This window comes from Dromiciops gliroides, chromosome 2 (assembly GCF_019393635.1).
Source record: "Dromiciops gliroides isolate mDroGli1 chromosome 2, mDroGli1.pri, whole genome shotgun sequence".
Taxonomy (NCBI): Eukaryota; Metazoa; Chordata; class Mammalia; order Microbiotheria; family Microbiotheriidae; genus Dromiciops; species Dromiciops gliroides.
The window spans coordinates 388,013,462-388,027,510 of record NC_057862.1 but is presented as its reverse complement, the minus strand read 5'-3'; the positions used below and the strand labels follow the sequence as shown (position 1 = coordinate 388,027,510).

General features: G+C 46.0%; 1 protein-coding gene across 9 annotated transcripts in view; it reads right to left on the bottom strand.

Annotated features, from left to right (window-relative positions):
- Positions 1 to 13,797, bottom strand: part of RAPGEF1 (Rap guanine nucleotide exchange factor 1) — a 202,171-nt gene extending 188,374 nt beyond the window's left edge. For all 9 annotated transcript variants that reach the window (XM_043983671.1, XM_043983675.1, XM_043983672.1 and 6 more), the window contains exon 1: positions 13,517 to 13,797. In XM_043983671.1, coding sequence (XP_043839606.1) covers positions 13,517 to 13,541 — 25 coding nt within the window. In that variant the 5' untranslated portion in view covers positions 13,542 to 13,797. The remainder of the gene's footprint in view (positions 1 to 13,516) is intronic.
- Between the last annotated feature and the right edge of the window lie 252 nt (positions 13,798 to 14,049).

The window sequence follows — 14,049 nt, the reverse complement described above, 5'->3', positions numbered from 1 at the left end:
GAATATAGTGAGAAATGTAGGTGATCTAAAAACAAAAGACAGCAATAAAAACTCAATTTTCAAAATTGTTAATAGTTTCCCTAAGTACAATTTATCTTGCTGTCCTGTTCAATTTAGGGTCCAGCTTAGTGTTCGTCTGAAGTACCTGTCCAATAGCTAGGTGCTGATTGTGTAAGGGGTCTCGTATCTTGATAATACATTCCCCAAAATTTTGTTGGGACCTGCATGTTCCTTGTTCCTTCCATCAATGCAGATTGGCTACTGTTCTACCCTTTAAAATCTTAGCCATATGCCTGGGGCAATGAAAGGTTATGTAACCTGCCAAGGGTTACACTTGCATATATGTCACAGGAGAGACTTGAACCCAGGTCTTCCTGTCTCTGAGGTTGGCTATTTACTTTACACTTGGCTGCCTCTTCTGTTACAGATGGCAAGGTCTTAAGAAATGCACATTTGTTTTGGGTTGGGTGTTTTTGTCATATACACATACACACATATCCTTTTGATCTTCTGATAAGCACACTGGGTGAACAAATATTTCTAAACTCCTTTAATAAACTTAGTCTAAATAAAGAGCAATATGGGGTAGTGGAAAGACCAATGAAAGCCAGGAGAACTGCCAGGAGCTGGTCATGAGGACTCTGCCCAGCCAACTCTCCCTCCCTTAGACAACTTCTACAGAATGGGTGATTGGACTTTTTGTCCCCTAAAGCCCCTCCCAGCTCTGAGAGTTTTTGATTGGATCTGTTATTCCATCCACATAGGGAGCTGCCACCAATAGAGAGCCACACCTGCTGTGCCACTCAGTCTTAGAACTTCCTGGGTCATTGAGAGGTCAGAGCCATATGGCCAGGGACCTCTTTCTATCCATTATGGGTTGTTCACCTTGTTTTGCATCATGGACCCTGCTGATAGTCTGGTGAAGCCTGCGGACCTTCTTGGGAAAATATTTTTAAATATATTTAATACATAGGATGACAAAGGAAACTGATTCTATTGAAATGAAGATGTGTGCATTTTTTCCCCATCCAAGTTCATGGAGCCTCTAAAATCTATCCATAGGCTCCCTACGCTACATATGCTGTGGCTGCTTCTCCGACAGCATCAGTCTAAATTAGTTTGGTTAATGTTAATCACTTGAAAAGATCTTCTGGCTTTAGTAGCAAAGGATTAAAATGATGGGACTACTTGGGCTTCTGCCATCCCTCCAAATGGGGCAACTATCACTCATGACCACCTAAGGTTCCCAGACACATTTAAATGAAGCCACCAAATGCCCCTACTGAGGCAGAGGTTAATAAGGAAGAACCAAACAAATAAATTAGTGTTTCTCTACTTAGCTTAACTATGGAAATTAATCAAAGGAAAGGCATGATGGGTGTTCATCAGCTTTCTTGGGGCTATCATAGGCAATTTATGAGTCTGCCTGTATACAAGAATCTTCAATGGATTGTAGTATTTCATCTGTCACCAAAAGCCAAAAATGTACTCTATCATTTCTCCCTCACTGCTGAACAAATATGCTTTAATTAATCCTGATAGCATCCCTACAGCAGAGAAAATGGAGATAGCTATGTTCCCTAGGACTGGCTGGAAATGCGGAGGAGTAGGAGAAGGGGGAAAAAATGCTTGTCTTGAGCTTGTCAACAGGCTACCAGCATCTCTTGGGCTCTGCCATGTGCCTTTTTGGGGGTGGGGGTGGGGCAATGAGGGTTACATGACTTGCCCAAGGTCACACAGCAAGTAAGTGTCAAGTGTCTGAGGCTGGATTTGAACTCAGGTCCTCCTGAATCCAGGGCCGGTGCTTTATCCACTGAGCCACCTAGCAGCCCCTCTCCATGTGCCTTTAAGATAGACATAATGGAAAGCAAAATCAAGTTTGTCATTAATCTAGCTCACCAATGCTCCTAGTGTAGCTAGAATGAGATGCCATCCACTTTTCCTCTAGATTCAGCAATTTAGAAGTTGGTTCTTGGTCATAATAATTCATCCAGTGGCATTCAACAGAATGCTCTTAAAAAAAAATCTTGCCCAAAAGGAATTGGTTAAATCCTGACCAGAAATGAGACTTCCCAGTTGGGTGGAGCCTGTATAGAAATCTCTGCTCTGAAGAGACCCTACCAGAATACCTTGTCACAGAATCCCCTATCTGTGCTAGAAGAGCCCCTAGAACATGGAACGTCAGAGCTGAAAGAGAGTTAGAAGTCATTCCAACCAATCTTCTCATTTTGTAGATGAGGCAACTGAGGCCTCAAGATTAAATGACTTACGCAAGGTCACAAAATCCTTGTGGCACTGCTGGCACAGAAATCCAAGGGCTCCTGGTCCCTAAAACAGTCCTCCATTCCAGCTCTGAGCTGGTTCTGTTTAACAGCGGAGACACAACAGCAAGGGGAGATAGAAAGGGCAATGGGATGAAGGCCAGAGGACTTAAGTCTGAATCTCCAGCTCAGCCACTGACCACCTAGGCAATGCCGGGCAGGTTCCCGAGCTATAAAATGAAGGAGTTGGCTCTGGAGTCAGAAGACCTGGGTTCACAGCCCACCTCTGACGGCAGTTTCTACTGTTGTTAGATGAGAGGGTTGGACTGGATGATATATAAAGTCCTTCTCCTTTCAGCTCTCAGGTTCCTTTTGGCTCTAAATCTATAATCCTAGGATCGAAGCTCAGAAAACTAAGAGCTTCAGCTGGTACCAGTTAAGTCAATAGGGCAGCTCCCTGCTAAGGCTAAGGCAGGGGTCTTTCCAAAACTGTTTCACTTCACTCAGCTTTTACTAAATGTAAACTTTAGGCTACTTTTATACTCGAGAACCCCAAAACAATGTCAAGGAGCGGGTGGCAGGTTCAGACACATCTTAACAGTTAGGAAGGATAGAGGAGTTAGAAAATACCAGGGAAATCCCACAGCCATTCCAACGGAAGACAGTGCTGGCATCTCTGAGCCTGCTGATACTTTTGCTAGTTAAAGTCTGTAGTGAATAACATTCGAAGACCAAGAGGTTCCAGAGTCGAAGAGATAACAACATAGCATGAAAAGAGCACTGGACCGGAAGCAGAAGATCTGGATGCTAGAACCAATTCCTTCTCTGTCTCAGCTTTAAGCAAATCACCCTGCCCTGCCCTCTCCCCCAAGTCCTTCATTTCCTCATTTTATACAATGAGGGGCCTGGATTAGGATGGTTTTCTAGGATCCCTTCCCAGCTCTAAGGGTCTAAGACTCTTGTCCTCTTTCTACTATGTAACCTTGGACAAGTCTCATAACTTCTCAGACTCGGTTTTTCAGTCTATCAAACAGGCCATGCACACCTCCCCTCTACATTTCAAGGATATTATGAGGTCAAACGAAACCATAAATGTGAGTGTGCCATGTGGCAGGAGGCAGGAAATACCATACGAATTCAAGGTACTCTTACAAGTAATTCTTTAGTACCTCTTCCATGGTCGATGCTATAAGAAGCATCCACGGGATTGTCTCCACCCTTATTATACATTAAACTCTAGCCAAAAATCATAGGATGTTAGAGCTGGAAGTCCAATCTCCTCATTTCAGAAGGAAACAGATGGACAGAGGCGAAGCTCTGGCCCAAGTCTATACACCATGAATAAGGCCTCCTGATTCCTGATGCCATTATGCCGCATCGGCCAGGAGTTTAGCAGGGTCATATGACGTCTGACCTTTCTACTCAAATATTTCCCCCAATGCCATAATATGTGTTTTAGTACAGAAAGGCTGTGCAAAGGGAGTTCGTGTTTGGTGTCAGTGAGATCATGAGGATGAGGCCTGTGCTAATGGGAAGGTCCTCCTGCTTCCAAGGCATATGCTGAAAAAGGCATTTAATAAATGCAAAAAAAGAGATCTTCAAAGACCACATCAGATTGGGAGTCAAAAGACTAGAGCTCTGGTTCTGCCACATGAGAGCTCTGTGACCTCAGGCAAATCACTACTCCCCTCTCTAAGGCCTCAGTTTCCTCCTCAGGAAAACAATAGGAATTAGCAGAGATTCTTCCTAGGGTCCCTTTCAGTTCTGCCATTCTAGGGCTCTAGAACCCACAGAGACATTTATTTGTTTGTTTATGAGCTGCAGCCAGGCTATCCTCTCTGAGAAGATATGGTAGAAGTGATTATCCACACCCAGTAAACAAATAGAACAATTGTTTCCAGCCCTAGTTTTTTGTGGGATTTTTCCCCTTCTCTTTGTCCACTTGTGAAATGCAGCCACATCACATTCCACTGGACTTCAGCTGTCTTCTTTCTCTTCTCATGTTCATTCCTTCCCTCTCCAAACATTACAAGCATCTGATGCTTGCTCCAATGAGCTTGGTAACTGGATGGTGTGAGGTCTGCAGCCACATCTGTCAGGCCTCCACCAAGGGCAGACCATTTACAAAGCTGCCAGGCAGTGCATGAAATCCCCCTCTTCTGTCCTCAGTTCTTGGAAGCCCCTCTCCCCCACATATACACCCCAAAGTTTGACATCCTCATTGCTCTTCTACAAATCCAAGGCAGAGTTTCCTCACTTCAAAAAAAAAGAAAATTGGGGGGTGGGGTGGGGCAATGAGGGTTAAGTAAGTGACTTTCCCAGGGTCACCCAGCTAGTAAGTGTCAAGTGTCTGAGGCGGGATTTGAATTCAGGTCTTCCTGAATCCAGGGCTGGTGCTCTATCCACTGTGCCACCTAGCAGCCCCTCAAAATTTAACTTATAGGAAGGTTACTGCTGAAATGAGCAGGCAAGTAAGAATCAATCTGGGAATGGGAAGGAGGGGTTTGCTTGTATCTTAAGGCTTCTTTCCCCAACCAAGGCCAGGTGCCACAGGATGCGGAATGAAGAAACATCCAGAATATAAAGTGAGCTACTTCTGGATTGTGGCAGACAGGCAGAGGTGGATTAATGTTGGTATAGGCCAAAACACTCTAAAAAAACCCCATGAAGATCCACAGGACCCTGGATTTGGAGCTGCAAAGGACAACCTTGCAGGTTATCTAGTTCAATCTTTTCATTTTAGAGAAGAAAAAGTAGTCAGTGGCATCACCAGGATATGAACCTGGGTCCTCTGACTGCAAATCCACTCTTCTTTTCGTTAAACCATCCCGCCTCCTTTCTTAGCCTTCAAACCAAAGACTAGGGGGGAAAAAGGAGGGAGAGAAAGAGAGAGAGAGAGAGAGAGAGAGAGAGAGAGAGAGAGAGAGAGAGAGAGAGAGAGAGAGAGAGAGAGAGAGAGGGAGGGAGAGAAAAGGAAATTTCCCCCTTTGTGTTTATCAGATGCTAATTTTCTAATTACCTTCTCTGGCACCCTAGAGTAGAACCAAGCATCAGCAGAGGGCACAGCTATCAAAAACTCCCTGAAACATAAACTGACTACAAGGAAAATAGAGGAAGACAGAAAATGTAATAGAGTTCCCCCCCCACACCCCCCCCCCATGGACATAAACATTGAGACACTTCAGAAAGTGGCAGCTGATGAAGAGATAAAGAAACCCAAAACTGACAGCCTCAATCAGATGAAGCTGGTAAGTGGGGAAACAGCAGGTGGAGATGGTGACCACATATCAGAAATTCATTAAGGAGGCCCAGATGAAAAGAGCTCAAACAGGCCCCAAGCCTGGCAGCACCAAAGGAAGCGAGATGCGGGCAAAGACGCTACAGGGTGAACATTCACTCGGCGGCTGGATACTATAAAGAGGATTGTTGTTCAAGAATAGGTTGTACCAGATGACTTCTGAGGTCCCTTCTAAATCTACGACCAATCTCCATGGGGATACAGGATTTGTTTCAGCTCAGTTACAAGCAGTTCCTTTTTCCTGGGTCTCTGGCCCTCCCTAGAAGTTATCCTTGAGTCTTTGTCCTGGCTTTACTAGAAATTTACCGAGGGGGATAATTAAATATTGACCAAGTAACTCCTTTATAAATTTTAACCCAGGACCTCAGCTAACTTCATACCTTCTTATCCAAGAAATTGTCTATACCATTAGCTTCCTCCAATGAAACACAGCAGTGGATAATTCAATGAGTATGGGAAACTGCTTTTTAAGGGAAATTTGAAACCAAGAATCAAATCAAAGGGCCCCAGAATTTGAGCTCATTTTACAATAACGTCTGCCATGGCTGAGTGGATCCAACTTCTGGTCAGGGAAGGGGTATTGTTGTTTTTCAGATTTAGTTAAGAGAATCACTCCATCAACACACACACTTACACATGTGTGTATATGTATATGTGTATAGATACATGCATATATGCATAGATATGAGAGTGTGTACACCTAGCATGTATACACCTCATGTGTTAGATGCTGTGAGGAATGGAGAAGGATAATGAGAACAGTGGTGGCTGCCACTTATTTATATAGCACCTTGTGGTCTGGAAGGGCCTTTACAGACATCAGCTCATTCAGTCTTACCAACAACCACGTGAAGTAGTTACTACTGCACAGGCCATGTCACAGATGAAGAAAGCTCAGAAAAGTGAAGTCATTTACCCGTGATTACAATAACTAAATGTTAGAGGCTGGATTCAGAAACGGGGTCTCCCCTGGCTTCAGGTCCAGCACTCTTTCCAAGATATGAAGACATTTTACCCTAAGAATAAACTAAGTTGAGAAGATGCATAGAAAGATAGGGAGTCACCTAATCTCTGGGTAGTGGAAAGCCCCAATCCCTTTATTAGCAAGATAAAGAAACTCAGGTTAGCAGAGAGGAACTTAGCCTAGGTCAGGTAAGCAGAGCAGAGGTTAGAAGCCATTCTCTGGACTTCTAGTCTTGCTTGGGCTTTTCCTAATAAATTCTTGCACAAGAGGACACCATGAGGCTAAACTCATGAAATCCCTAATTCTTTTAGTCTTAGCTCCTGAACAGGGACACAGCCTTACGGAGTCAGAATGGGGGTGGGAGGAAGGCTCTCTTCAGTGACATAGCTTAAAGGCTTGAGGAGATGTTGGCAACAAGCAAAATCAGGCAACATTTCCAAGCCTCTCTTTTTTTCCATTTCATCATCTTATTGTGGCAACAACAAATACATTCAACTGGAGTGAAGTATGACACTGCTTGGCTTACAGGGCATCTTCAAATTCAGTCTAATTTGGGAAATGGCTTTTCTGCAAACTAATACATGAGTCATCTTTACAAGCCACATAGCCAGCTTGGTAATGGTCTATTAGTAAACCCTCCTTCTCTCCCTTCAACTCACTGTGTAACCATGAATGGGCTAAGAACATGTTTGAAGAAAGGGAGGAAAAGCCTGCTGTCAGGGCCAGTATGGATGGAAAACTTAGGGACAGAAATCTGTACAAAAGGAAGAGAAGTAGGTTTAAGAGAGTCAACAGGTATTCAGAACAACCTGCCTCTGGTCTTTCCCCTTCTAATCGAACAAGCACGGGCTGCTGCTGGATTAATCAACTTTCTTCTTGTGCTCCACAAACGTCAATGACTCCCAGACTTCCACAGGCTGATCCCCCACTGGCCTTTCTCAGCTTCATGTAGGTCAGTCCTCTTTACATAGCTTAAGCTCCAAAAGCCAGACTGTTCACTTCTCTGCCCGTGTCTCTGCTCAGGTCACTCACATACCTGGAATGCCCTTTCTCTGACTTTGGCAAGCCTCCCCTGCTTCCTCACCCCCAAGCCAAAAGTGCATTTTCCTCTTAGGTCCTAAGACTTTGTTTCTTCTAAGGACTCATTATATTCTATTTTATAACATGTGTGTGCATGTACACACATGTGCATATGATGTGTACACACACATGTGTACCCCACTAGGCTATAAGCCACTAGAGAGACAACTGTCTTCCTTATGACTGGGAAAGGAAACTTCAGTGTCTATCACAATGCTCTGCACAGAGCAGCAGGTGCTCAGTAGTTGATCAGATCTCCACTAAAGTCCTCCTCAAATATCTAATTCTGGCATGGAGTTGATCCTGCCATTTCTGTGCCTCAGCACGGGCTGCCCACCCCCCATGGCAGGAATGTTCTTGTTCTGCCCTCCTTCCTCCTCTCTTCCTCTCCTCATAGAACCCCCAGCTTCTTTCAGAGCTCAGCTCAAGGACATCTCCTGGACCAAAGCTTCTTAAACTGTGGGTCAAGACCCCGCACAGGGTCACGTAACTGAATGGGAAACATCTGGCACCAGTAACAAGTTATGTATACTTCTTTATTATACCTATACACCCTGGGTCACGTAAAAATTTCTCAAGTGAAAAGGGGTCACCAGGGGAAAAATGTTTAAGAAGCCCTGTTCTTTACTAAGCCTCTCCTCTTCATTATCACAGACAGCACTTACATAGTGCTTTAAGGTTTGCAAAGCACCTTAACACCTACCTGGGAGGTGGGAGTTGTTATTTTTAGTATGGAACAAAGGCACACGATAGTTAAGTGACTTGCCCAGGGTCACACAGCCAATAAGTGTCTGAGGTAGGATTTGAACTCAGTCTTCCTGACTCCAGGGCACCACCTAGTTGCCCCATAAATACAAAAGTGAGATACATTATCCCTTCCACAACAAGACTCTACCCATTGCAGTTTTGATATATAGAGGGCTGGCATAATAAATTAAATTGGAATTTTGGGGGAGTTTTGCGGAAGCCACAGATGGCATGAGAAGGCCAACAGATGACAAAGAAAAAGTTTATAGAAACACATAAAATATTGCTGTTTGTCCTTCATTCTTGAAGAAGACTATGACAACAGGGTGATGTCATGACTTGAACTGAATCGTATTTATTTATTTGTTTGTTTTTGCGGGGCAATGAGGGTTAAGTGACTTGTCCAGAGTCACACAGCCAGTGTCAAGTGTCTGAGACCAAATTTGAACTTAGGTCCTCCTGAATCCAGGGCTGGTGCTTTGTCTACTTCGTCACCTAGCTGCCCCCCATTGAATTGAATTTAAATGAGGGAAGGCTGTGCAAGGTCACCAACCTTACTCTGTCCTCTAGAGTCATCTGGGTCCAGTGGCAAGATATACATCAGGATGACTGAAGTTGGCCCCAATGTTTAAGGCAAACGGGGTTAAGTGACTTGCCCAGGGTCACACAGCTAGTGTCTAAGGTAAGAGTTGAATTCAGGTTCTCCTGAATCCAGGGCCAGTGCTCTATCCACTGTGCCACATAAAATATATGTATAGTATTGTATAACATCAACATATTTTATTTTTTAATACTATAATAATTCAGACCTCTCTGGTATAAAGGGCCGGCCACAAAATTTTACATGGATGTTCCAGATTTCGGGGGTGCCTTGCCCCTAACCCCTGAGGTATGGAAGAGATAACTGTAGCCTCTGCCCTCAAGAAGCTTACAAGAGTCAGGATAGGGAGACACACATGATTTGCTCAAAGAAAAATTAAAGCAAACTGTATACAAAATAAATACAAAGTAATTGGGGGAGAGGAGGAAGAAAGGATAGGAGACTAACAATTGGCTAAATCTGCCCTTTAACAGTAGCACTTGAACTGAGCCCTCAGGCACCCAGGGTTTTCAAGAAGCAGAGGTGAAGTTGAAGAAGACTCCAGACATGGGGTATATACAGCCTATGCACAAAGTAAGGAGATAAGATATGAGATGTTCTGGCAAAAGGCTGAAGCAAGCACATCGTTTTAGCTGTAGTAGACTACATGAGTCAGAATAATGTATAATCAGCCTAGAAAGATAGGATGGTCCCAGACAAAAGACAAATGGAGGAGTTTGTATATTATCCTAAAGGCAATGGGGAACCAGTGAAGTTTCTTGAGCCACATGGTCAGACTAGTACTTCAGGAATATCAAATAGGAAAATGGTTTTCAATGGAGCAAGACTGGATACAAAAAGATCAATCGGTAGACTACTACAAAAAGCCGGAGAAGTGATAAGGAATCTGAGGCTCAAAAGGAGAAATGACTGACCCTAAGTGGCAGAGATAGACTTCCCCCCCAGTATTCTTTCCACTAGTTTGCCTTTGAATTGGTTTCCATTAAACTAGCCCCCCTACCTCTAAGTTCTTGCCCTATCCAAACCATTATGCCCAAGTTAATCTTAAATGCTGTTTTTGTCTACTTCATGTCACTCTTAGAACCTTTGATGGCTTCCCCATCACTTAAGGGATAATGTTTATACTCCTTCATAGGACCCTCTATGACCTGGGTTCTTATATACCTTTCTTTCTTTCTTTCCTTTTTTTTTTTTGTGAGGCAATTGGGGCCAAGTGACTTGCCCAGGGCCACATAGCCAGCCAGCATAAAATGTCTGAGGCTGGATCTGAACTCAGGTACTCCCGACTCCAGGGCCTGCGCTCCATCCACTGTGCCACCCAGCTGCCCCATTATATACCTTTCTAAACTTATCTCTCTCACAGTCATTGGCCCTGGAATTCACCCTGCACAAGTCAAATTCTCTATCACCACCAGCAATTCTCTTCCAGACCTGTGAGCTTCTACATCCCTTGTTCTGGGATAGCTTCTCCCTCCTCTAAAAACGTCAACACCCAACTCTAGTCTGAGCTCAGAATCTCCTGGGCATGAGGGACCTCAACAGTTCATCCAGCCCAACTGGATCTTTTCTACAAAATAGCTGAGAAGTTGTCCTCCGCCCTTAGCCTGAAAGCCTCGAAGGGGCAGCACCTCCTACTTAGGGATGGATTGAATTGTTAACAAGTTTCCCCCTTAAATCCAATCTAAATCTGCCCTCTCTGTACCTTTCTCTCTGTCCTCCTTAGACTGACCTCTGTACAAAATCTTCTTCCTGGACTACTCTAGTCCTGGGATTCTCTCCCTCCTCTGAAGAGATAAAGAACTTGCCATGTGTACTCTGATTTGGCACATCTTTCAACAAACACTGAAGTGCTGTCTACTGAGCTGGGCTGTGTGTGTGGGGGGGGTGGTGGTGGAAGGAAGATGAATTCAGAGCTGGAAAGGGCCTGAGAGGCCACTGCATCTACCTTCTTCCCTCTTCATTTTATAGATGAGGAAAATGAGACACAGAGAGGTGAAGGGACCTAGGGGGTCACATGGCTAGTAAGAGTCCCCAGACAGGATCTGAAACCAGCTTCCTGACTTCAAGTCCAGTCCCCTTTCTACCATGTCATAGTGACTACAAAGTCAAGGGGTGTCCAATCTAAGACTACACTGTCTCAGCATAATTCTTGTATTCTTATTTAACTTTCTATGTTAGTGCTGTGGTTTCATATTGGATTATAAGCCACTTGACAGATAGGATTGTATCCTCCCTTTATTTGTACCAGCATTGTACTAAGCACACAGTATACATTCAATAAATGTTTGCTGACTAAGTACACTGACATGGGAGGACCCTCTCCAGAAGATATTCAAAGTCAATTTATTGTGTGACCCTGGGCAAGTCACTTAACCCTCATTGCCTCACCAAAAAAAAAGGCAATTTAAACACAACTTTTGAGAGAACTAGGCCTCCTCCATAGAGAAAGGGACACCTGCACAGCACAGTAAACTAATGAGAATGGTTGTCTGTTTTTCTGCATTTAGGCAGGGGCATATGCAGAATCTTCTTGGGCAGACTATTATGCATCACATTTCAAAAAGACTTCATGCAAAAAAAAAAAAATCCTGAAAAATTCTATTATACAAACTGCTTTTCCCCAGTCTGGACATAAGACAAAAACAACAAAAAAAAAACACACAACCGGTACCATTAATTCAGAAACAATCCAGGCTTCAGAAATGGTACCATTCTGATTGGGTACGTCTGCAGAAGTCCTTAAGAAATTCTACACAGATTGACACTCAGTATTTCTGGAATCGCACTTGTCCAGCAATGAAACACAACTAGGAAAAAAATGGTACCAAGGTTCTGTACCTCTAGAAAAATTGCTGCTTATATACAGATGCCCAGAGCAATGATCTATAGAAATAACCACTGAGCCAGAAGGAACATTAAAGATCATCTGGTTTATTCTCTTCCATTTCACTGGGGGAGGAGGGCTGGGGGAGGGGGGTTGTCACGGTAAACAGACCACTCCAGGGCAACATGGGAAAATGCATCTACCTACAACACTAAGATCAGAGGCCAGAAAACCACATCAAAATTATCAAAACAGCAACAACAATAAAAAACCCTTTTGCCACTTCTGGAGCTTGCAAGAGGTATGATCCCACCTTCTTGGTTGAAGGCTGTGAAACTTGTACACTATACTGCAACTAAAACTACTACTGCTCATTAACCATGGAGAGAGACCTCGCCATCTTTCAGCTTAAGCACTATCATCATGTTCGCCCTGCTCATTAAACACAGCATCATTTTTAAATGCACTGCCCTACATTGGAAAACAGTAATCAGATCTCTGGAGAGGCTATTCCCAGGACTGGGGAAAATCAGGCACCCAGAAGACAACCCTCCCAGATTTCTAGGAATACACAAAGAAGGGTGGAAGCAAAAATTTTTCTGAGGTTTGCATGAAGGTTTATAATAGTAGCGCTGGACCCTCAAGCCATGTGGGGTAGACACACGGACTGCTTCTAGATCTAAGCTGGTATGATAGGAAAGGCTGACTGAACTCTCAAGTGTGTCCACATAATCATCTTTTCTGTTTCCTTCCAAGTAAGTGGAGGACAATTTAAGTTCAATGCAAACAGAGCCCATTACAAAGGGCACACTTTATCAGTGTTACTCATATCTTATAAAAGGGAAACCAACACAGCTACAAACACATAGTTTAGGAGATACTTTTAAATGTGTCTGTCCTGACAGATCTCTTCCAGGTCATCGGCTTCTCTCCATAAGCTATTTCTTTAATGCATTAAGAAAATCAAATATTTGGGGGGAGGGGGAATCCCCCCTTATGATTACATTGGAAACCTTATGTACCAGTCGTTTTTTAAAAAATAAAGTATCAAACAGATCTGTTGATCTCCCCATTCCCATAATCGGAGAAACTGAATTGCATGCAGTGTCCAACAAGGAACTAGGTAAGATGGGCTACACTCTACTGGCTTTTAACTAAAAGTTAAAAGGCGCTCAAATTTAGGCCTCGAAGATGTCAGTTTCACTTCTGCTCTCGCAGGAAGATCAGACAGACGGACAGACGGACAGACTCCGGTTCTACTAAGTATGTACATTTAAAATCGCTCAGGAGAAGAAGCCCCCTCCTCGAGCCTCGGAGAAAACTTGCCGGACGCCGGGAGCAGGGGCAGGTTCCCGAGTCCGGCACACACTCGCTTGACCCCTTCCTCCCCGGACCCGAGGAGTCCCCGTCGCCTGGCTCCCCCACGTCTTCACAGCAGGCTCCCCGCGAGGCGAGCAGCGAGCGGCGAGAGGCAAAGCCCCGGCCCCGGCCCGGCCGAGCGCTCGGCTCCGCAGGGAGGGGCGGAGGGACCCGGGTTACGCTTGGGTGACAAAGCCCCGGGGGACGCCCCGGCCCCCGCCAGACGTAATCGTCCTTCGGGACAAATGGGCAGAAGAAGCGGGGCCAGCCCCGCACGCACGCCCCGCACCGCCCCACGGCGGGCGGGCCCAGGCCTGGGCTCCGCTCCCGGCCCGCTGCCTCCGGGCCCCGGGGCTCCCTTCCCCGCCGTCTTCTCCCTCACCTGCTTTCTCGATCTTGCCAGACATTTCCGGGCTGCGCCGGAGGCCGAGGCCGCCGTTGCTCCGCGGCCCGGGGCGCACAGGCCGGCGCGGGAGGGCGGCCCGGAGAAGGCTCCGCTCGGCCCTGGCTCGGCGGCGCCTCAGTCCCGCTGCTGCAGCATGGCCCAGGCTCCGGAGCTCCGGGGCTCCCTCCCTCCCTCCCCGGAGGGCGCGCCGGCCGAAGGCCGAGCGGACACTGCGGCGGCGGCGGCGGCCGCTCCTGCTCCCGGAGCTCCCGGGCGGCGGCTGCTGCTCCCGCTGCTTCTGCTGCTGCGGCTGCTGCGGTTACTGCTGCTGCTCCCGCTGCACCTCCTCCTCCTCCTTCTTCTCCTCCTCCTCCTCCTCCAGCCACCGCCGCCACCGCCGCCAGGACCCGCGGAGCCCGGGCCGCCGCCGCCGCCGCCGCAGCCAGCACCAGCCGGGCCAGAGCCGGAGCCACAGCGCGACCTGCCGGGCGGCCTCCGCACGACAGCGCGCGGAGCAGCGGCCCTGACCA